This window comes from Mastigoproctus giganteus, chromosome 11, assembly GCF_048544385.1.
Source record: "Mastigoproctus giganteus isolate SK-2022 chromosome 11, ASM4854438v1, whole genome shotgun sequence".
NCBI lineage: Eukaryota > Metazoa > Arthropoda > Arachnida > Uropygi > Thelyphonidae > Mastigoproctus > Mastigoproctus giganteus.
Genome location: NC_143585.1, coordinates 112785437 through 112810898, shown reverse-complemented (window position 1 = coordinate 112810898; position 25462 = coordinate 112785437). Strand labels below are relative to the sequence as shown.

The window sequence follows — 25462 nt, the reverse complement described above, 5'->3', positions numbered from 1 at the left end:
TTAAATAAATTTTAGGAGGAACTGGACAGGCATTTGGAAGGAATGGTGTGATTTTTTTTTTGGCTGATGCTGCATAAGCTCATACACTTGCTTTCTTGCATCACATGCCACCACTACTACTACTACTCCTCCTACATAGTCAAACAATTTACATTTGTCATTTTTTTAAGGCAACGATAAACTTACACCGACAAACAATACAAATAATATGTGATTTTTAAACAAGGTATTTAACCAAAACCTTAAAACTGACTTATTTGATAGCATCTATATTCTTTTCTCCAAATTCGATTCCACCCATTAGCTCTAGTGCCAAAGTTGAAAACAGCAATGAACACACTCAAGTTACCTAATATCACTAATAACCATATCATGAATTTCGTGGGTAAAAATTATATATAGATTCCAAATATGGTACTGTACAATATGATTTAACTGTAAGTTAAATCATACGAGACCGAACAAAAGACAAGAGCACCTAGTTCCAACGCACACGTGTACTTGTTTTGTTTTCAAACAACCCGCTCTAGATATCAAGGGCGATCAAAAAAATTTACCAGATTGTAAAGACTAAACAAAAACACTATACAAATCAACATATAAACTGAATTTTAAATTCGCTATAAGGTAAATTGATGTTATTCATAAGTCTACGTATAACTGAATTATATCTACATAGAAAGTATAACATTAGTTGAGGCACATAAACTAAAAGAAATTGATAATCAATGACTTACTGTCAATTCGGGATGTTTTGAATCCTTATGTGAGGCAGCACGTACTATTCCAGCTCGCCATTTCCACTCAGATATATTGGCGAATTTTAATTTTCCCAAGCCACAATAAAGTGATAAAAACCGTTTTCCAACGATCTCTTTTCTACGCTTAAATGCCATTGCAGAAATCAAATATCCATGATGAGATTGAGCAATCAGTTACTGTACCAGAATGGCAAGAACATGTAGCAAAACACAAGCACGTCTTGGTAGGCGCAATGATAGCCAAACACTGTAGTAGGGTTAGAAGGTTGCCTCTTAACACATTCAAGCTTACGCAACCTTTTGGACTTATCGTAGAAAAATAGTTCCACGTCACGTGATATATCAAACAGTAGTCATGACTACAGTGCTATTTTATTATGCGTGGCCAATAAAAAGGTAGTTGTCCCATAAGAATTAAACCTGTATTTCTAAGTTCCCGCCCACTAGTGGTTTTTAAGTGACGTAACATTCCAACATGGCGCACTATGATTTGGATTACAGTTGCCTGTTTCGCTTGGTATCTACAAACCTTTGAAAGTTTGGATTATCAGACTTAATTTGAAATGTTTCATTTTAATCACGATTACCTATGAAAGGAATCTCAGGTCTTGGAGTCCACGCAGTGGAAGAATGGTTTCTGCAATAATCTCACGACTTGTGATGTAAGTTTTCTCCCCCCCCCAAGGTTTATTTAAGTTATTAATCCACAGATTATCTCTTGGATTATTACGAGGAGGTGTACAGGAGGGGATCGGGAGAATCGCGTGATTCCCTTATGAATTTTTTGGGGATTATCCGAATCCCTTGTTTGAAAAAAAAAAAAAAATGTTTGATGAAACGGCGATAAGCCACAACCGAAATTCTCGAGCGAGGCTATTTCTAACAAATTGGCAGCATACCCCTGATTATTACTGATGAATGGTGTTGCAATTAATTTTACTCAACTCTAGAGAAATTTACGTTCGAAAGCATGTTTTATCAATCTTTTATAGGTGTCTGGGAAGGAAGCAGACAGTCTTCCTTTTGTTACATATTAAAATGTGAACTTCGCTTCAGATGATGCGCTACATTCCAGTACATTCGGCAGAAGCTCAGAGTGATAATATATTTATTAAAATTAACAGTTTTTTGTATAGGCCATATAGATATGCACACCTTAAAGCATTTATTTCATGTAATGTCGAAGTATTACATTTTGTATTCTTCAATGCGTTGATTTGTTTTACATTGGAATGAATAGGTCAACAAATGCGAAAACGTATATATAAACATCAGAATTTATGATGAATTCTTGTTGAATTAATTGAAATACTTTGGCCATCATAAAAAAAAAAAAAAAAAAGGTGACATTATTCATATTGCATTATCTTGTTACATTCACTGTTAGAATTAATTTGCAGATAGTTTTCTTTTGTATGTTACTATAATTACTTCTGGTGCTGAGAAAAATATTGATTGTTGTGTAAATGGTAGTGTAGGGCACAATATTGCTTTACATTTGATGATTTTATCAGCACTTTATACATTGAAGTACTGATCAAATTCAGACGGTGTGGGGATATCAGAAACATGGTGTCACTCACATATAAGGGATTCAGAATTTGAATATGGCGAGTACTGAAGGGAATTATGCTCTTAGTTAAGAAGTACACAAAATCTAAGATATTGCATGCAGTGGACTTGGGAAGCCAGTGCAACATTGAGTCAGCTTGATGTGACATAAGCACTAGGACAAGGAAAATGAGGATAGGAATGTGTTATAGGCATAATGGCTGTGATGAGTATAATAAACAACTATATAGAGTAAGCCACTAAATTAGAATATCTTATAATGGAGGACTTTCCACACATTGGTGGGATAGGTGGAACAGGACCAGGGTATGTCTGCCAGGGGCAAAGGTTGATGACGTTGTAGAGCAGATATCATCTTTTAAGGGTACAAAAAGTGATATAGTTGTACACGTTGGCACTAATGATATTAAGAGTAGGAGACCAGCGGAATTACTTAACAAGTACAGGTCACTGTTGAAAAAAAGCCGTGAAGTAGGGTTGAATTTGAAAGTGTCTGCAATTCTGCCCAGACACGATAGGAGGGAGTATATGATGAGAGCCTTGTCGATCAATTCGGCCCTGGAAAGATTGTGCAAGGCTCAAGGGGTAGAATTTTTTTCAGCCTGGAATGTACTTGTTAACAGGAGAGATTGCTTCTACAGGGATGGGATACACTTAAATAGAAAGGGTGCAAGAATATTTGCTGATGCTATCGAGGCAGTGTTAGGTGGGTCGGAAAACTGCTAGCTTGGGGGGGGGGAGACAAAGACTAATGGATTAACAGTAGCCACTGGCAGAGGTGAAAGAGATTCTTGCACTGCTTCTATTCGAATGAGCAGAAGCCTGAAAAACAAGATGCAGGATATTTCAGAGACTGCTGGAATTCATTGCGGTACAAGTAAACACATGGGTTGTGTTAGGGTAGCTAAGAATAGAAACAGGTGCATGTATACTTGCGTGTACACCAATGCTAGGAGTTTAGTAAATAAATTTGATGAATTTGAGGTATTGCTCAAAACATCAAAGGCAGATATTGTTGGGATATCAGAGACGTGTCACACAGATATAAGGAATGCAGAACTGGAATTTGGGGAGTACAATGTGTATAGAAAGGATAGACAGGACAGGAGGGGTTATGCTATTAGTTAAAAAACACACAAAATCCAAGGAAGTGAAGCCAGTCGACATTGATGGACAGGGCAGTGTCGAGTCAGTTTGGTGTGACATAAGCATAGGTAAATCAAAATTGAGAGTAGGAGTGTGCTATAGGCCTAATGACTCTGATGAGTATAATAAGATACTGTACAGGGAAATAGAATGGGCCAGTAAATCAGAGAGTCTTATAATGGGGGATTTTAATTTCCCAGATATTGACTGGAATTTGTGGGTTGGTCACTCACACACTAGCAAGGCTTTTGTGGATTTATTGGATGATTGTTTTCTACACCAGCATGTTCGGGAGGCAACTAGAGGGAGTAATACTCTCAATCTGATTATCAGTAATGATTCTTCATGCATTAAGAATCTGCAGGTAACCGAACCACTAGGTGGCAGTGATCACAGTGTGCTGAAGTGGGATTTACTCAAGGAGGTAACTACCATCAGAGATAAAGGGAAGGGTTTTTGCTTTCGTAAAGGCGACTATGATGGTCTGAGACAGTATTTAAATTCTATACGGTGGGACCAACTGATGATGTTACCAACAGCAAACTCAAAATGGGAAGCATTCAAGGAACTAATCTTGGAAGCTACCAGGCTTTACATACCAACCAAGAAATATTGTTCAAGGTTCAGGCCTAAATGGTTGTCACATGAACTAATGAGACATATGGCAGAGAAGAAAAATGCATGGGATACTTACAAATTAACACATGGCACAGAAGCCTATGATAGATACAAGTTGATATGCAACCAAGTTGTAAGAAGGTCATTAATATACAAGAGGAAAAGAGTGGGAGAAAGAACTGAACCTTTGGCTTAAGTGGCAATAGAGCCATCTTGTTTTGAGAGAGGTGAAAATAGAGATGGGCAAAAGTTTTGGCCAATAACTTTGGCAAGACACCTGAATGCTTGACTACTATTTGGATAAATGGGAAGTTTTCTACTCTTAGCGTGTTTGAAATCTAGTTTGGACTGATTATTAACTGCTTTACAATTTGCAAGCTTTGGTGTAGACGGGAAATTTGGATGCAAACCAATTGTGATATGCATTTTTATCTTGAATAGCCTTGGCACATTTATTGGAAAACCAAGGTCCAGATAAAGAACGAGGTTTTAAGGTGGAGTATGGAATAAAGGATTTCGTCCCAGTAAGAATAATTTCACTGGCACAATCTGAGCAAATGAACTGACGCGATCTTCAAGGTGCACTGGACTCCTCACTGTTTTCAATATTTATTAACAATATTGATGAATACATACTGCTTATTGTATGGGTTTGCAGAATATACAAAGTTTGGCAGGGTGCTTAATGACAGGAATCATGGCATACTACTGTAATAAGGCATATGAGCTGAGAAGTGGTAATTGAATTTAAATACTGAAAACAAAAGCATTGCATATGGTCACTGGTGATCCTAGAATAACATACCATTAAGTTAATACCACTCATGTGGTGGAGAATGAAAGAGACCTAGGGGTAATTATGTAGTCTGTCATGTTTTCTGAGCAGTTTAGATGGTCTTCCAGGTGTCCTGGTAGACCATCTACACTGCTCTCATGGGTTTCTGTCAGTGATATAGAAGTATTTTGTCAGCAGAGATGAGGAGGGGATTATCCCATTTCATAAGGCAATGGTTAGGCTACATTTGAGTATTACATACAGGTGTGGAAGCCTCATTTTGAGGGATTTTGATCCATTGGAATGGGTGTAGAGAAGAGCAACCAAATTAGTTAAGGACAAAAAAGGTACCATTATCATAAAATACTTGTTCTGCAAATTTCAACACTAGGAATAAGGATAGCTGCAGAATAGATAGTGAAAATTTGTTTTCAGCCAGAGAATAATTGATTATTGGAATAAATATTGATCTGGTGTTGTGGAAGTGGAAAATCTGATAAATTTAAGGAAGTGTTACTCAAATTATTACAGGAATTTTTGAAATATTCTATCCAAGAGTACTTTAGCTACTAAGCCATTGGATGAACAATTGTCTGCAACAGCACCAATTACCCTTTGATTATCAAAGCAAGAAGTCATTTTCTTCTGTTTATTTTTGGAGCGGTTGTAACAACTACATTTTCTCTACTGTTTATTAGTGAAGCAGTTTTAAATTTTTGGTGGTATTATTCTTATTTTGAGAGGTTATTCTTTTTTATTTTGACAAAATATAAACTATTGTACTGCCCTCTGGGCCTTTTTCGGTGCTAACATGATTTCATTAATTTCTTGTTTTTATTTAATATTGTTACATATATATTTCAACTACAATAGCAATTCTGCTCCCTTCTGTTCTTTGAAAGTTAATAATTTATCATAGAATTTAAATTTCATTGAATATTCAATGTTGCAAAAGAGGGTGCTGACTCTCGTTAAAAATTACAACTGTGAATTACAGACTCCGAAAAAGCGATGTGCTTGCCTTTTTATTTACCTAATTGTTATTTTACATTGTACTTTATACGTAGTCTTATAGTTATTGTTACACAGGTTATTTTTAATTTAGATAGTTTTTGTAGATTACTACTTAATATATGGAAAACCGCTATTTCGTTCGAATCGTGCAGCCATCGTTTTTGTATAGAGTAGTAGGTAATTCAAATTTTTAATTGTGGTAACTAGGCAACTCTAACATATAATTATATTGCGTAATACGCATCACTGCATTTAGGATTCTATTAGATAGCGTAGTATTGACAATTAATTAATTAAATTTTTTTTTTTTTTTTATTTTATGTGAACCCCAAACATGAGAGGTATTAGAACCTATAGTACTTAGTACCATGTTTGTGTTGGAGGTTGAGAAGACGAAAGAAGATATTTGTTGACATTGGACTTGAACTTCTGTAGATTGTAATTTTCAGGAAATGCGTATGAAGGAGGCCCCGAGTGCCAAGCGAATGATCTAGCGATTTACAAAGTGAATTTGAAAGAGTTTTTTCTAAGGAGAATTTGATAAAGAGATTTCCAAAAGCTTTACTTTCAAAGTTATTTATTTTCTGGCTCTTTTTAAATAAAGAAGGAAGCCTCCTACTAGAAAGGAAAGACACCTTTCTTTTGTATATATAACTACTTTTCTAACACACTAACCACTAACCTTTATCGCTTGGTCACTGGTGGCACCGCTCCTGCCTCCACGTGGCGGGGCCGGTAACCTGGGGGATAAATCAACCCTCGGGGTTAAAAGGAGCAGTAATGGAAACCAATGAATTTCCACGTATAGAGCCCAAGAGTGCTCAATATGACAATCATGAACCCGACCATGACTTCTCTACCTCGAAGAGAATGAAAAAAGATGCAGGCAGACAGGAATCACCAACCTTCCTAATTATCCATTCTCTGTCGGCACAGCCTGTTAGCAAGCTCTCCCCGTTCATAATCCAACGATGTCTGGAACATGCAGCAGCATCACCAAAAATGGTGAAACGTCTCCAATCCGGGGACTTGCTAATAGAGACTTCTCTCCCAAGACATTCTGAACAACTATTGAAACTCACCACTTTAAGCGGAATTCCAATACAAGTCACTCCACATAACACCCTGAATTCGTCCAAGGGAGTGATTACTGAGTGGGATCTACGAACGTGTCTGAAGAAGAAATAGTACAGGAACTAAAGACACAAAATGTAACTCAAACAAAAAGAATCATGATACGAAAAGATGGTACCTTAGTCCCAACACGTAACATAATTCTAACTTTCAATTCACCGAATCTACCAGCATCAGTCAAAGCAGGTTACTTAAATTGCCGTGTTCGACCCTTTATCCCAAATCCCCTAAGATGCTATAAATGCCAGAAATTTGGTCACTCCCAGACAGCATGCCGTGGCGTTTCAACATGTCCAAACTGTGGCTCCACAACTCATACCCAGTCAGAATGCAAAGCACAAACTCCGCAGTGTCCTAACTGCAGGGGAAGCCATCCAGCATACTCTAAAGAATGTGATCTCTGGAAGATAGGCAAGAAAATTTTAAAAATATAAGACTGAAAATAAAGTCTCCTATCAAGAAGCTAGGAAACAAATCAAACTGATCATGCCAAATAGCTCTTATGCCTCGGTTATCCACTCTCACCAATCAGTAGCATGTCAGACGGAAGTGTCACTCTCTCCAGATAAATTGATTGCAGACTGGGCTCGATCAGTTCTATCTACCCAGCCTACATTAAAGCCAAACACAGTAGATCAAAGTATGAATACACCTCTCTCAGTTCCAACCCAAATCATAACCCACGGTAAAGTAACAGAAAAACTGCAAAAATCGGATCCTGTTGAGGTTAATCAACCACCCTCAACAAGGATGGATACCGATGATATGACCACCCAAGACCTTCTTGAATTACATGCAGATGGTGAAATGGAAGATAACAATGATTCAACACGCCCCAACTTCCCCAGAAAAGAAAAACCTAAGCTAGACCGTCACAAACAACCCATTTATAAAAAACAGTCAGATTCATCTTCCTCTTACAAATCCAAGTAATGGAACAGATCATCCAATGGAACTGTAGAGGCCTTCGCAGTAACATTGATGATGTCCATGAATTAATTCAACACTACAGACCTCTTGCAATGTGCTTGCAGGAAACAAATTTGACACCTCAGATATCAATCAAAATCAAAAATTATACCATGTTCAGACAAGACAGAGCTGGCCCTAACAGTGCTCATGGAGGAGTAGCAATACTCGTGGATTCAAGAATCCCCTCCAGACGCATCCATTTACATACCGCTTTAGAAGCTGTTGCCACTCGCGTTGTAAATGGTATTACACTGACACTAGTTTCAATCTATCTTCCGCCAAATCATCAATATTCCATTCAGGAAATCGAAGATCTTGTTTTGCAGTTACCATCTCCATTTTGTATACTAGGAGACTTTAATGCTCACCACCCAATATGGGGTTCCCCTATATCAGACAGACGAGGGAAGCTTATAGAAATGTTGATAGACAGGCTGAATTTAACTTTACTAAATACTGGCACTCCCACGTATATTCATCTCCCTACAGGTTCAACATCTGCAATAGACCTTACCATTTGTTCCCCAATCCTCTTTCCAAGTATAGACTGGATAACTCTAAGTGATCCTTATAGCAGCGACCATTATCCGATAATCTGCAAAATTCAAACATCTTGTTCCTTCCCAACAGAAAATCCAATTAAATGGAAATTTTCAAGAGCTGATTGGACAAAATACAGAACGCACATATCATTTGACAACCACATTATTCAGTCCTCGCCCATTGACAGTGTTACTGAGCACATCACCAACCAAATTCTGACAGCCGCATCCGCTACCATTCCACAATACCAAGTAAGAAATAGACGAAAAGCAAATTACTGGTGGAATGAAGACTGTAATCATGCGAAAAAAGAGAAAAATAAAGCGTGGAACCTTTTCCGCAAACACCCAACCACCTCCAATCTCATTAGTTATAAACGTCTTAGAGCAAAAGCCCGTTTCATCAGACGTAAAGCGAAAAAGGAAAGTTGGATTAAATTCGCCTCATCAGTAAATAAAAATACCGATACCAGATTAATCTGGAGAAAAATAAAATGTCTAAACAGCAAATTCCTTTCTTTATCCACCCCACTACTGAACTGGAATGGACAGGAGCTTACTACTCCTACAGAAATAGCAAATGCACTGGGGATCGTATTTTCTCAGTTATCCTCTTCTGCTGCCTATGATCAAACATTTCAAAAACTTAAAACGGTTGCAGAGAAATCCAGACTAAATTTCACTGGAAATTCCGCTTTGTATTATAATAAACCATTTACCATGCTTGAGCTGCAACAATCCCTTAACAACTCAAAAAACAGTGCTGCTGGCCCAGATGGGATATATTATCTAATGCTGCGAAATTTGGATCAGAGCTCACTCTCCTTACTGCTCATATATTTCAATCGAATTTTTTCCGAACATACCTTTCCAAGTTCCTGGGGTCATTCTTATGTACTAGCAATTGCAAAGCCCGGTAAAGATCATTCTGCTCCGCAAAATTACAGACCAATATCCCTTACCAGCTGTCTAAGCAAAACCCTCGAGAAAATGTTACATCGCCGTCTCACTTGGTTCCTGGAGTCCCAAAACTTAATTAAAAACAACCAATTTGGATTCCGGAAAAATCGATCTTCTTTGGATCTCATGATCAAAACCGAGACAAACATTAGAAATGCTTTCATCAAGAAGGAACATCTCGTCATGGTCTTTCTTGACGTTGAGAAAGCCTTTGACACTACATGGCGCTTCGGCCTCTTAAAAGATCTGCATTCCCTTGGCCTGAGAGGCAATTTACCATACTTTATTAAAAATTTTCTTCATCGGAGATCCTTTCAAGTTCGTTACCGGGGAACCCTCTCTAAGATCTTTACCCAAGAAGAAGGAATTCCGCAAGGGTCGGTTCTCAGTGCCACTTTATTTTCAATGAGAATGAACCATATAATTGAACTCATCCCGAAAACTGTAGATTCGTACCTTTTCGCAGATGATCTCTCAATATCCTGTCATTCTCAAAACATGCATTATATTGAACGCCAGCTACAAATATCAATTAATCGTATCCTGACATGGATGACACAAAATGGTTATAGACTGTCCAGCCAGAAATCTGCTGCCATACACTTCTGTAACAGACGCAATATGCATCCTGAGCCCGAGCTCCACTTGAATAACCATCCTCTTCCCATAGCTAATTGTATTCGTCTACTAGGATTATTTTTCGACAGCAAGTTAAACTTCCAAAAACACGTTGAGTATCTCCGGACAAATTGTCAAAAGAAACTGAACATACTAAGAGTTTTATCAGCGACAACATGGGGAGCAGATCGTTACACCCTTCTTCACCTATACAGAACGATAATTAGATCACGCCTGGACTACGGGGCGCCTGTTTTTGATTCTGCTAGGGAGAGTGTTTTATCTCGCCTCAATACAATTCAACATTCAGCTCTTAGAACAGCATTAGGTGCGTTCAGAACATCTCCAGTGCAAAGTTTATATATCGAAGCCCATGAACCTCCTCTAAATATCAGGAGAAAGATGTTGCTGTTAAACTATGCAATCAAGATCCAAAGCCAGGTTACCCATCCTAATTGGTCAATACTTCATGATCCGCTGTATATGACCCTGTATAGAAACAAACCACAGACAGTTCGGCCTGCTGGTATTAGGCTAAAACATCTAACAGAAGATTGGGATATACACTTCGATAAAATCTTGCGAGATCCTATAGATCCTGACCCTCCATGGTCCGTCATCATGCCGTGTTGTGACAAGTTTTTCCATCAGTGGGGTAAACACTCTCTATCAGACTTTACCGTCCGACAGCTACACATTGAACATACTCAACATTATCCTGACTTCGCAAAAATATATACAGATGGTTCGAAGTCTGATAGTGGATCGGGTGCAGCAGTGATACTCCCTGATACCACCATTTCTCAATCTCTTCCGACAGAGTGTAGCAGCTACACAACTGAATTATATGCCATCAAGCTTGCATTAGAAAATATCTTCCATATGTCAATTCAAAAGAGCATAATATACACAGACTCGCAAGGTTCCGTATTAGCATTACAAAACAATTCCCCGCCTACTCACCCGTTATTAAAGCTCATCAAAATACAGTTGATACGTCTTAGAGAGCATGAGCAAAAGGTTATCTTCTGCTGGATCCCAGGCCATACCGGAATACCAGGGAATGAAATTGCAGATGACCCTGCCAAAAATCCATCCAGCTCAGCCCCAACAAATTCGCTAGTACCCGTCACAGATTATAAAATGAAAATACAAAGAATATGTAAAGATCAATGGACTCTTCAGTGGCAAACACAATCCCATAATAAACTACACCAAATAGAACCCTTACCAAAATTATGGGCTTCCAGCTCTATAGAAAACAGACAAGAAGAAGTAATTTTAGCCAGAGCCAGAATCGGCCATACTCATTTAACCCATCTGTTTCTTTTGTCAGGAAATGATCCTCCCCAGTGTAATCATTGTCATACACCACTCACAGTCAAACACATACTTCTGGACTGTACTCTATATAATAATGCTCGACTAATGTCTTTCAATTCTTTGTCCAATTTAAAGGAACCTTTGTCACTTAGCCATATCATAGGCGAAAATTCAAATCTTGCAGAATTCTTCTCCTTCCTAAAACGAATAGGATTGTATAAACGTATTTAACTGCTTCTAAATCAACAAACAAAGACAGTATGCACCACTTCCATAAGTGCAATATGGTCTAAGTAGCCATTGCACTTTAAACCCAAACAACAACAACAGCGTATGAAGGAAGGTTGTTTCAGAAAACGGCAGTTGAATGAATAAATGAGGAAGATGAAAAGTTGGTTCTGTGGGTTTGAAGTAGGACAGTAAATTTATTGATCTTATTAATTTAAAATATCATACCCCAAACTAGAACAGCAAAGCAACGGGCACAAAGTGGCAGGAGTGCTGTGACTCCGGGGAGAACTGAGGGGGACGATTCTCCAATGCATCACAACCTAAAAAAATGTGGAACTTGTGAAATGTTTGCCGAACTGTCTGGAACAGAACATGATCTAGCCAAGGAGGATGTCTTTGTGTGTGCCAGGTACAGAGAGTGTCTAGAAATTAGGCATCAACTCAGCGTTCTACTGGGCGTCTATGAGAGCTTGAGGTGTAGGGTAGATGCCCTCGAAGAAATTAATGTGAGGGGCTTGTCAAGCTCTCAGCTGCCCAACTCAACGCCAGAGCTCACCCCTAGGCATCAGGCAATCTCCAGGGCAGAATGCGCTGGTCCCAAAGGAACTAGTTATTGTTGGTGACTCTATTGTCAGGGAAACGGGGAATATATTGTGTAAAACGGATAGATGGAACAGGACCAGGGTTTATCTGCCAGGGACAAAAGTTGATGACATTGTAAAGCATAAATCATCTTTTAAAGGCACAAAAGGTGATATTATTGTACGCGTTGGCACCAATGACATTGAGTAGGAGATCTGCAGATTTACTTAACAAGTACAGGTCAATGTTGCAAAAAAGTTGAGAGTCAGGGTTAAATTTGAAAGTGTCTGCAATTCTGTCCAGACACGGATAGGAGGGAATACATGATGAGAGCCTTGTCAATCAATTTGGCCCTCGAGGAAATGTGCAAGGCTCAAGGGGTAGAATTTTTTTTTCAGCCTGGTCTGTGCTTGTTAACAGGAGAGACTGCTTCTACAGGGATGGGATACACTTTAATAGAAAGGGTGCAAGAATATTTGCTGATGCTATCGAGGCAGTGTTAGTTGGGTCGGAAAACTGCTAGCTTGGGATTCAGAGACTAAAAGGTTAAAAGTAGCCGCAGGCAGAGGTGGTGATTCTTGCACAACTTCTATTAGAATAAGTAGCGACCTGGAGTGAGGGGTGCTCGGGGTTTCAGGGACTAATGGCAGTCATCGTGAAACAGGTGGGTATATGGGATGTGTTAGGGTAACTAATAGTGATAGGTACCTGTATACCAATGCTAGAAGTATAGTAAATAAATTTGATGAATATGAAGTGTTGGTCAAGACATCAAAGGCATATATTGTTGGGATAGCAGAGACGTGGTGTCACACAGGTGATATAAGGAATGCAGAACTGGAATTTGGGGAGTACAATGTGTACAGAAAAGATAGACAGGATATAGAACGAAGGAGGTGGCGTTATGCTGTTAATTAAGAAAAACATAAAATTAAAAGAAGTGCATCGAGTTGATACAGACGAACAGTGCGCTGTTGAGTCAGTTTGGTGTGACATAAGCACTGCAAAAGCAAAAATAAGGGTAGGAGTGTGTTATAGGCCTAAAGACTCGAATGAGTACAATGAACAATTGTACAGAGAAATAGTGGGCTAGTAAATCAGAATGTCTTATAATGGGGAATTTTAACTTCCCAGATATTTACTGGAACTTGTGGGTTGGTCATTCACGCACTAGTAAGACTTTTTCTGCAGCAGCATGTTCGAGAGGCAACCAGAGAGGGTAATACTCTTGATCTGGTTATCAGCAGTGATCATTCGTGTATTAAGAATTTTCAGATAAAGGAACCACTAGGTGGCAGTGATCACAGCGTACTGATGTGGGATTTACTTAAAGATATAATTACCATCAGGTGTAAAGGAAAGGGTTTTTGCTTTTGTAAAGGAGCGTACAGTGGTCTCAGACAGTTTTTAAATTCTGTACAGTGGGATCAACTGACGATGTTACCAACAGTAAATTCTGAGTGGCAAGAATTCAAGGAATTAATCGTGGATGCTACTAAAAGTTTCATACCTGTTAAGAAATATTGTTCAAGGTTTAGACCTAAATGGTTATCTAATGAGACTCGTGACAGAGAAGAAAAATGCATGGGATGCATATAAATTATCAAGCGACTCAGAAACCTATGGCAGATATAAGCCAGTCTGTAATCAGGTCACAAAGGAGGTTACGCAGGCGAAGGCAGATTACGAGAAATCTTTGGCAAAAGATGATAATAAAAACAGCAAGTTTACTTATATAAATTCTAAAAGGAAGGGGATGAATCTGGGACACTTGATATCGATAGTTCGACTGTTGATGATCCTGCTCAGATAGCAAACAAACTGAATGAGTATTTTGCATCTACATTTACACATGAGGAGTTATTAAGGTTTGAAAATGGCAGAAGGTTATCAAATTGTAGCAGGGTGCTTAGTGATTTAGTAATAACTGAGAGCAAAGTGGAGAAGAAATTGTTGAAGTTAAACATAAGAAAAGCACTTGGGGTGGATGGGATCTATCCAGTTATATTAAAGGAGGTGGCAAAGCAACTAAGCAAACCCTTAGCCATAATTATGAGAGCATCCTTGGACTCAGGGGAGGTCCCCACGGACTGGAGGTGTGCAAATGTATCTCCAATTCACAAAAGGGGATTGAAGGGCGACATGAGTAATTACAGACCAGTTAGTTTAACTTCTGTTCTGGGTAAAATAATGGAATCACTGGTTAAAGATGCATTGCAGGATCATCTAGACAAGACTGCTGCAATAATTCAGACCCAGCATGGGTTTGCTAAGGGAAAGTCTTGTCTGACAAATTTGATAGGATATTATGATGTGGTTACAAAGGAACTGGATGCAAAAAATAATTTTGATATCATATATTTGGATTTCAGGAAAGCTTTTGACACTGTTGCGCATGGAAGTCTATTGTACAAATTGGAGCAAAATGGTATTAAGGGTAAGTTGCTACAATGGATAAAAGGATGGTTGAGTGGGAGAAGATAGAGGGTGGTAATTAATGGGTGCTGCTCTTCGTGGACTAATGTTATTAGTGAAGTCCCCCAGGGTTCGGTGTTGGGTCCACTGTTGTTTTGTATATTTATCAATGATATTGATGAAGATATATCAGGCTTAGTGTCGAAGTTTGTAGATGATACAAAGGTTGGCAGGGTTGTTAATAACAGTAATGGCAGTGTGCTACTGCAGCAGGATCTAGATAATTTGGGCAGATGGGCTAAGAAGTGGTAACTGAAGTTTAACCTTGACAAATGCAAAGTACTGCCTATGGGTAGAAGTAACCGCAGAGAAACGTACCAACTGTGTGGTACTAAACACTTAAGGTGGTAGAAAATGAAAAAGACCTGGGAGTAATTGTGCAGTCAGATATGAAGTTTTCTGAGCAATGCAGACAGGCTGCCAAGGCAGGTCATGGGGTTTTGTCAATGATATATAGGAATTTTTGCTAGCAGGGAAAAGGAGGTGATTGTCCTTCTGTATAAGGCAGTGGTCAGGCCATGCCTTGACTGCGTACAGGTCTGGACGCCTCATTTTAGGAAGGATGTAGATTTGCTTGAGCGTGTACAGAGAAGGGCAACAAGATTGGTGAGGGGAATGAAGGGGATCCTCTTACCAAGAGAGGCTTAAGTTCTGCAAATTGCAGTGGCTGGAGACTAGGCACCTGTGTGGTGATCTGATTGAGGTGTATAAGGCCTTGAATGGGTTGAGCACGCTGAATTGTGATAGGATCCTTCCACTTGTTCAGATCACGAACCCAAGGGGGCATAAATTGAAATTAAGAAAAGACAGATGTAGAATAGATGTGCGGAAATTTGCCTTTAGCCAGCTGGTGGTTAAGTGCTGGAAAAAACTTCCATCTGTCGTGGAAGTTGATAGGTTAAATAAATTTAAGGAGGAACTGGACAGGCATTTGGAGGGAATGGTTTGATTTTTTTTTTTCTGGCTGATGCTGCATAAGCTCATACACTTGCTTTCTTACATCACATGCCACTACTACTACTATAGTTGAATTGATGAGATCAGAAAAGATGAGAGTCATTAATTTTCCAAAAATGAGTTTTGGGCGTAATGTTGGTCCTTATTAGTACATGCCTATTGTGTGCAAGGACAGCATAAATCTGGTAAATCCCCTCTTAAAATATTTAGCAGTGAATTTGGTGATGAGTCTGGAAACAACACGAGTCCCTGACTGAATGTGTTTCTGCACTCACTCATCTTAGTGCAATAGTATTGTTTTGTTCCTGTTTACAATAATACCCAAGGAAGTTTAATGTTCACATTTTGTCAGATAACATTTTGTTCAGTTGTGGTTTTTCAGATAAAATGCTTGCTAAGTAGTTTTGTTTAGCTTTGGTTTTTTTTTTTTTTTTTTTTTTTGTTTATTACAATGTCAAGCAATAGTAATAGTAACTCTAATTCAGTGATTAGCAGATCAAGAAAAAAGGAAACAAAGGAATAAGATCCATGATTCAAAAATTAAGGGGATCCAACATACAAACTGGAAGGGGAAAATAGTTGAAGCTCATAGAACTGGTCCATGCCACGTGGGCTGTGTCGGTAAGTTTGATTTTTCTGAAAAACAACAGATTTTAGAGCAATTTAATAATTTTCACTCTAAGGATGAGCAAGGTATTTTCTTATAGAAACTTATTGAAAAAAAATCTTATCCTTACATGGTGTTAGTGAAAACTGTATATGTTGTCTTTGTAATCTTTTGATTTTAGACAAAAGTCCACATGATAAGAGAGGAGAGAATTCAAAAGCCAACATTATCCCTTGTGAGATATATCAAAAAATTCACATCCACATAGAACCATTCCCTAAAAAAACTACACATTATTGAGGAAAAACACTTGATTACTTAACTGCTAGATTAGATGTGAAAACAATGCATGCTTTGTTCATAAAACTCAATTCAGGTTCAATGGTAAAATGTGAATTCTACTTAAAATATTGCAGAGAAAATTTTCGCTTAAGGTTCGGTTGATGCAGATAGACACTTGTATTAAATTTGAAGAATTATTGGTCAAATTAGAGTAGCAGTCTAAGGGATGCAGCAAAACGAGTAGCTGTATCTGAATTAATAATTCATAAAAGATGTGTGAAACAGTTTTATACAAAGACAAAATAAATTTCTGATCTATGTAAAAGAGAAGATGATGTAGGAATTTTCTTTGATTATATGCAAAATATGCCTATGCCATTTATCCCTGTACAGGATGTGTTTTATATGGGCAGTTATGGTATTATTGTTTTGATATACATCTAGCCCCGTGCCTCCGTAGCCAGGTGGGAAGGAGCAGTAGTGCGTATCACATGCTTCTTGATTAGACCGGGGTTCTAGCCTGTCACCACCAAATACAGAAGATGCAGAAAGGTCAGGGAATGACCACTGCATATTCCGGAGCAATATGGCCTTAGTTGCTAATGCTCCTAAAAACCAAAACAACAACAACATCTAGCCCCCAGTTTGCCACTGTTTGTTTTGTGATGATTCACAATAATTGACGGTTTTAAACCAGAAGGCCAAAAATATCAAAAAAAATTTCGAAAATGAGCAACTGTAAATACCACATATGATGTAAAGAAATAGCACAGTCATTCAGAGATGAAAGCTATCCCCATCTACCATCTAAGCCAATCAGGGATAAGGTGGCTGGAGATAAGCGGAGTGGAACATTAGAAAATTGACATTGCATGTTGGGTTGCATATCATCCAAATTTCTTGCGACAACTGACTAACTGGTTAAAATAAATAAATGATATTTACATAAGATAAAAGCATATTATTCATATTATTCCCAGGGGTTTTAGATTCACGGAACCGTTCTCCTGTGACTGTATGAGACGTGCCTGTTTTGGCTTTGGTTTGAAAACGCTGGGAATCTGGATTGGTAGTGTTCATCAAGAATTGAAAAAGGATCATCACCAACAAATCCAGGCTCATGCAAGGAATTAAGAGGTTTGGTCCCCCCTCCTATATTTTCTACAGTGGTTCATGTTTTGGTTCCCAAGCCATGCGTGTGGCTGAAGCGTATCGTGTACATGAACAGAATAAATTTAATGCTTTATTACGAGAAGCATATACTGCTAGGAACAAACATATGAGAGATAACTCGCAGTTTGTTTTGAACTTGAGTAGCAAACAATTATCTAAGGAGCAACATGATCTCTTGACCATCAGCATGAAGTTTGTGGTCCTTCCTTGTAAACCTCCCATCACACATTTTATATATGGTGTGGAAGCATCTCTCTTGTCAAGCTACATGAAGAGACTGCTAACTTAATTCGCTTTAAAACAGCTTCTATTTTGCAATACATCCGGTGTATCACTAATAACCTCAGATGATGTCAACGGGAAGCTCTTTCTTGTTCTTTCTTCTTTGCAAAGACGGCACTATTGTAATCTTGCCTGCAGATAAGGGGCGGTGCACTGTTGTCCTGGACAAGTCAGAGTATATTCGTAAAGTCCTCGCTCTATTACAGGATCGGGAGGTTTATGTAACTGTGCAAGACTCCTCTGTGAAAGTTTTGGAGAAGTTGGAATCTAGAGTTAATAAACTTGTGCATTCTTGGTTTTTAGTTAATAAGTTTACCAAGAACATCCGTTGGAAGCTTAATGCGACACGTTAATGCGGTCGACTCCCGCAGCTTTATGGACTTCCATAAACCTGATATTCCTTTACAGCCCATTGTTCCTTGCTATCATACACCTATGTATGAACTTTCTAAACATTGTTGGGAAAACTGTTTCCAGTAGTACGCATTTTCTGTGTATTATTAAAGATTTTACTATTTCTGAGAGCAAGGTTATGGTCTCATTTGATGTGGTTTATCTGTTCACTTCTGTACCTGTACAACAGGCTATTGCCTGTGCGAGACGTTTTTTCAGCAGGGATACCACATTGGGAGACAGAACCTCTCTCTCTACAGATGATATTTGTACTGCTCTGAATCTGTTTTTAATGGGGGCATGATCATGTTCAATGACTCTGTTTTGCCAAATACAGGGCAGAGCTATGGGTACTCCTGTTAGTCCTGTCATGGCCAATATTGCCATGGGAGAACTTGAGAGTTAGATTTTCTTGAACTTGCCTATTCCTATCACTCTCTGGTGTCGTTATGTTGTGATATCTTCGCAATTGCCCCCCCACGGATCAGAATCATGACTGCTGCAATATCTGAATTCCTCTTTTGCCCATCATTTCAGTTTACGATTGAACTAGAGGTTGATAATACTCTTCCTTTTTTGGATGTGTTAGTCTAATGCGTGGATTTGCGTTTACTAACTTCCGTTTTTAGGAAGTTAGTCTTCTATGGGTCTGTGCACACCCCTGGTCATTTGCATAGCACTGCTTGCACTTTATTCTCCCATGCTTGGATGCACTCTAGTTTGACTGGTGACAGGCAGACCGTTAATTTTGGGGGCCCTGGACTAACACTGTTTGGGGACCTACCCAATTAACCCAAATTTGTGTTAGTTGTGGCGACTTATTCGCCATTTTGTCGAAAAACTGTTTTTTTACCCTTTTTTTAAATAGGAAAAATTATATGCAACAGACATTGAAGAACTTTTTTATTTTATTTGATGCACTTGGATATACAAACTTTTATATACAGTTTAATGAAAAAAGGTTTTGTATACATATCAAACATAAATAAAATGTATTAGATATTACTTTTAGTAACAAACGAAACAACAAATTCTCAGGTCAAGAATAAAGACTGAGGAAAAAAAAACAAAAACAAAAATAATACTTATTCTTAAAAATAAAATAAATAAAACATTCTAGGAGTTATATAATGTAATGTATTTTCAATACAATAAAGACATTTAAAGAGTAACTCTTCTGCATTTTTTCGCTGCCAGTTCTTTTATTTGATCATCACATTGTAATTCTTCCGTTAAATCACAGTTTGTGGAAAGAATTGATAAATAATTTAATCTTTCATTCGTCATTGTTGTCCTATATTTGTTTTCTATATAGGACATCCTGGACAAGGTTCGCTTCGCTTCACAGCTGGTGATTGGCAACGCCAAAGAAATTTTTAAGATTGTATAGCAATTCGGAAAAACATAGACAAGTTTCTTTTCATAAATTAGCTTGAAAATATCACCGCATGAGTCTGGCTTAGTCTGTAAGTAGGATTTTAACTGAATGCATTCATTGACTAAATGTTTGTCTATGTCATCTGAATAATAATCAACAACATTACGTGCACTTTCCAAGTCAATATTTTTGATAATAATGTCTTTCAAATCCATTAAAAATTTGAATCTTTTGCTAAATTCCCCATATACATGGCCTCTTCTGTATAAATCCATAATCAACTTATCTAATGCAACGTTTAGCGTATCCCGTTTAAATTTTCTGCTCCATTTAGCGAAACTTTCTCTGTAGATTTATCTGAAAATTTTGAAGTAATAAGTCTCTTTTTTAAATCACTGTATTCTTTTTCCACGCTAGTACTTAATTTTTTGGCTGTCTCCCGTATTTGTTTACCTTCTGATCTGATTGTTCTGGTATGTTGCTCCTGAACGCTTCTAATGACGTAATTAATTTCTCACCTTCACATATGTCTAAGCATGGGGTCTGCACTTTTTTGTTAACTAAATTGAATCTCTCTAAAATTTCTTCCCAAAAAACAGTTAAAAAAATTGCGATTTTAAGTTTCGCCAAATTTTTAAATAAATTCTGTGCCTCTCTTCGAAAATCAAGTTTCTCATCCATATTGTCACTAAACGTTTTTAATATGTTCGTGTTATCACCGTAACTATTTTTTAAAGCTCTAACAGCATCATAGTGACAAGACCGTCTAGTCTGGCTTTAACTTTTTATCGAAAATTTTAGTTTTGTTTCATGATTTAGAAGCTCCCACCTATGGGTAGTTGCAGAAAAGAAAACATATATTTGTTGTACTACTCCAAAAAAGTTCACAATTTGAGTCGCAACTTTAACCGCTTCCCCACCAACTAGATTTAGCGAATGCGGAGCACATGGCACATAATCAGCGCATTTATTTTTTTGTTTGAGATGTGCATGATTGAGCATGCTCAATGCTGATGGGATTCTTCTTCTTGCTCAGAATAATTGCATGAGAGGGCATAAATTCAAATTGAGGAAAGACAGTTGTAGAATAGATGTGTGGAATTTTGCTTTTAGCCAGTGGGTGGTTGATTGCCGGAACAAACTTACATATGTTGGTGTAGAAGTTGATAGCTTAAATAGATTCAAGGAAGAACTAGACAAACGTTTTAAGCTTGCTTTCTTGCATCATGTGATTTTACTAATGCTAAATATAATAAATATATAGGGTGTCTCAAAAATATTCGTACAAATTAGGGGAGGTAGGTAACATCTAAAGGAATGTGAATCGCATAGGAACCGATAACCAGAAACGTCACTGTAAGTCGGTACACGGCGCTGTTCATCAATTCGCAAGAGGGAAAATATCTGGTTTACTCATTCAAGCAATAGTCGTTGCACGAAGAGCATGCATTGATATACGAACTGTGAGCTGGCAGACATGCACCTAGTGTATGGATTAGCAGAGGGCAATGGACGAGGTACAGACAGGTACCGGACCACTGTTTGTTTGCACGTGTTCATCAAAATTTGTGCGATTATGGGGTCATTTAAAGGTAACAGGAGTAGTGCGGGCAGACCACGTTCGACGCGAACTCCCGCCATGGAATAAAGTGTGTTGAATGCCGTCCAGAATAATCCTACTACCAGCACACGTGCTGTCACCTCTGCCTTAGGAGTGTCTCGTTGCAGTGTATAGCGTGTCTGGCACGACGATTCCTTGCACCCCTTTCATCTCCAAAGGGTTCAGTTACTGCTTCCCCAAGATCATCCTGTACGTGTGGCTTTTGCACAGTGGTTTCTCCAATAAAGTGTTCAAGATTGAATTTTCCAGCCTATGTTTTGTTCACGAATGAGTCTTATTTCACTCGGGAAGGCTTATTCAACCAGCACAATACTCATGTGTGGGCTCACGACAACCCAACCTGCTCGAACCATTGATATCAAGTAAGCCAATACTCTGATATATTAAATCTTTCGGATCCTTAAATGATCCTGGGTGCATTTGCAGAAGCACGAAAACATGTGTTTTTTCTTTGCCGCAAAGTATGTTCAACACGACCAGTCAGTGTAACCGGCCTATTCTGTAAAATAAAACTATTCGGAATTTTTATGTTTTCCCATTTTTCTGCACACCTAGGAAGAAATATCTTCAATTTGAATCCACTTTTAGCCCAATCGGTTAGGCCTATCGTTTACAGTGGCCATCTCAAGAAAACTGCTACCATATTAATAGATAGCAGAAGGAGGAGAATATCAAAATGGATGACTGCAGAGCTGGCCAGTCAAATAGAGCAGAAAAAGATAGCATGGGATAGTTATGGAGCAGTGAAATGTACTGAAGCTTACAACAAGTACAAGTTGATATGTAATAATACTACAAATAAGGTTAGGGAGGCCAAGGCTGTATATGAGAAAGCATTGGCTAAGACAGCAAAGAATGGGTATAAGAAATTTTTCATGTATGTGAATACAACGAAGAAGAAAGCTAGGTCGGACCCTTGTGCACTGGGTGTGGAAAAGTCTTAGATAACCCTGCTGATATTGCAGATGAATTGAATAAGTATTTTGCATCAGTTTTTACTGACAAAAGACCCTTAATGCTCAGGAGAAGCTAAGGCATATGAAATTAGAGATGACTGTTTATTAGAAAATCTTTTGAACATAAAGGAAAGTAAGGTTCCTAAATCAGATTTGATGGCATATATCCATAAGTTTTAACGGAGGCCACCAGGAAGTGTATTGAACCCTTGTGGTTAATTATGAGGGATTATTGGAATGGAGAAGTGCCCAAGTATTGCCAATACATAAATGCGGTTCTAAAAGTGAAGTTGGTAACTACGGACCAGTTATTCTGACTTCATTGGTACGGAAAATCTTAGAGGCAATGACTAAGAGTGCAGTTCAGTGATATTTAGATAGATATGGCATTCTGAAGGACACACAAAATTTTGTTAATGGAAAATCATGTTTAACTAACTTAGACTATTTTGAACTGGATCTAAGAACAATTTCAACCTAGTTTATTTGGATATTAGCAAAGTGGATGGGATCTATCCAGTTATATTAAAGGAGGCAGCAAAGGAAGTAAGCAAACCCTTAGCCATAATTATGAGAGCTTCCTTGGACTCAGGGGAGGTACCCATAGACTGGAAATGTGCAAATGTGACCCCAATTCACAAAGGAGGATCAAAGGCTGACACAAGTAATTATAGACCTGTGAGCTTAACTTCTGTTCCAGGAAAATTAATGGAGGCACTGGTTAAAGAAGCACTGCAGGATCATTTAGACAAGACTTCAGTTATAGCTCAGACACAGCATGGTTTTGTTAAGGGAAAGTCTTGCCTGACCAACTTGATTGGATACTATGATGCAGTCACAAAAGAACTGGATGCAGGGAATAACTTTGATATTATATACTTGGATCTTAGAAAGGCTTTTGATACTGTTGCACATGGAAGACTGCTACACAAATTGGAGCAGTGTGACATTGGAGGCAAATTGCTGCTATGGATAAAGGGGTGGTTGAGGGGGAGAAGACAGAGAGTGGTAATCAATGGACACTGGTCATCGTGGACTAATGTTATTAGTGGAGTCCCTCAGGGCTCAGTGTTGGGTCCATTATTGTTTTCTGTATTTATAAATGATATTGATGATGGTATATCAAGCTTAATGTCCAAGTTTGCAGATGATACAAAGGTTGGCAGGGTTGTCAAGGACACTACTGACACTATGCTGCTGCAACAGGATCTGGAAAGGTTGAGCAGATGGGCTGAGAGGTGGCAAATGAAGTTTAACATTGACAAATGTAAAGTACTACACATGGGAAAAAGCAACCCCAGAGCAACGTATCAACTCTGTGGTACTACACTGACAGTGGTAGAGAATGAAAGGGACTTGGTGGTGATTGTGCAGGCAGATATGAAGTTCTCTGAGCAGTGCAGATGGGCTGCAAGAGTAGCTCATGGAGTATTGTCAATGATATACAGGAATTTTTCCAGCAGGGATAAGGAGGTGATTATTCCATTGTATAAGGCAATGGTCAGGCCACACCTAGAGTACTGTATACAGGTCTGGAGGTCTCATTTCAAGAAGGATGTAGAGCTGCTGGAACGAGTACAGAGAAGGGCAACAAGATTAGTGAATGGAACAAAGGGGTGCTCTTACGAAGAAAGGCTTAAGTTTTGCAAATTACAGTGTCTGGAGACTAGGCACCAGCGAGGTGATCTGATAGAGGTGTATAAAGCCTTGAATGGTTTAAGCATGCTCAATGCTGATGGGATTCTTCCTCTAGCTCAGAAAAATCACCTGAGAGGGCATAAATTCAAATTGAGGAAAGACAGATGTAGGATAGACGTTCGGAAATTTGCCTTTAGCCAGCAGGTGGTTGGTTGGTGGAACAGACTGCCATCCCTTGTGGTGGAGGTTGATAGCCTAAATAAGTTTAAGGCTCAGCTGGACAGGTATTTTGAAGGAACAGAGGGGTGAAGTGGAAGTGGGTTTTTTTTTTTTTTTGGCTGATGCTGCATAAGCTTGCTTTCTTGCATCAAATGCCTCTACTAATGCTAATGCTAAAAAAGTTTGACTTGGTCCCTCATGACAAGTTACTTTATAAGCTAGAACAGGTTGGGATTACTGGAAAGATTCTAAGATGGATTGCTGTCAGGCAGAGGGTTGTGATCAATGGGTATTCTTCAGATTGATTTAATGTTATGAATGGGGACCTCCAAGGATCTTGGACCACTGTTGTTTCTTGTTTTCATAAATGAAATTGATGAAGGGATAGAAGGCATGATGCCAAAATTTGCAGATGGTATAAAGATTGGTAGAGTTGTTAATGATCACTGCCAAGCAGCACTCCTTCAGAATGACTTGAACAGACTTCAAAGATGGTCAGAGAAGTGGCAGCTATGTTTTAATGCAGCTAAATGCAAGGTCTTACACTTGGGAAATAGCAACCCCAAAATAAATTATACAGTTGTTGGAATTGAATTAAAACCAGCGGACAAAGAAAGGGTTCTGGGAGTACGATATGGGTGGATATAAAGTTTTCTGACAGTGTAAACAGGAAGCCAGGAAAGCCCATGGTGCTCTATCGATGATTTATCAAACATCATCCTGTAGAGATAGGAGGGAGGTCACAGTCTCTCTGTATAAGGCAATTGTAAGACCACATTTGGAATACCATGTTCGAGTACTGAGAGCTCATCTGAAAAAAGACGTTAAGCTTCTTGAAAGGGTCCAAAGACGGTCAACTCGAATGGTGAGATTGGAAAAAGATGACCATACGAGGAAAGACGACAAATGAAGAGCAAGAAAAAAAACACTGACAAGGAGAAAATTGAGTATGCTGAGTTATGCAAAGCCATTAGAAAGAGACTCAGAGACGACATAAGAAAATTTAACACAAGAAAAGTAGAACAAGCATTAAGGGAAAGCAAAGGAATTAAATCAGCAGCCATGAGCAGCAATACAGAAAGACAAATGATACTGAAACTGAAGAATAGCGATGGTTTACTTATAAATAGCAGAGAAGGCATAATTCAAATAGCAGACTACTATAAAGAGTTATACAAGGAGCGAGGGAATAATGCCGACAAGGGGATGATGGATTGCAAATTAGTAACACAT

At 38.5% G+C, this 25462-nt stretch overlaps 2 protein-coding genes across 7 annotated transcripts in view; one reads left to right on the top strand and one right to left on the bottom strand.

Annotated features, from left to right (window-relative positions):
• Positions 1–951, bottom strand: part of LOC150078358 (uncharacterized) — an 821930-nt gene extending 820979 nt beyond the window's left edge. For all 3 annotated transcript variants that reach the window (XM_090384968.1, XM_090384969.1, XM_090384970.1), the window contains exon 1: positions 738–951. In XM_090384968.1, coding sequence (XP_090241094.1) covers positions 738–896 — 159 coding nt within the window. In that variant the 5' untranslated portion in view covers positions 897–951. The remainder of the gene's footprint in view (positions 1–737) is intronic.
• A 293-nt stretch (positions 952–1244) lies between these two features.
• The window catches only part of LOC150078357 (receptor expression-enhancing protein 1-like), a 307490-nt gene continuing 283272 nt past the window's right edge, over positions 1245–25462 (top strand). For 3 of the 4 annotated variants that reach the window (XM_090385092.1, XM_090385095.1, XM_090385096.1), the window contains exon 1: positions 1245–1423. In XM_090385092.1, coding sequence (XP_090241218.1) covers positions 1392–1423 — 32 coding nt within the window. In that variant the 5' untranslated portion in view covers positions 1245–1391. Of the gene's footprint in view, positions 1424–16170; positions 16302–25462 lie in introns of those variants that run through there. The other variant, XM_090385093.1, reaches the window with a different exon arrangement.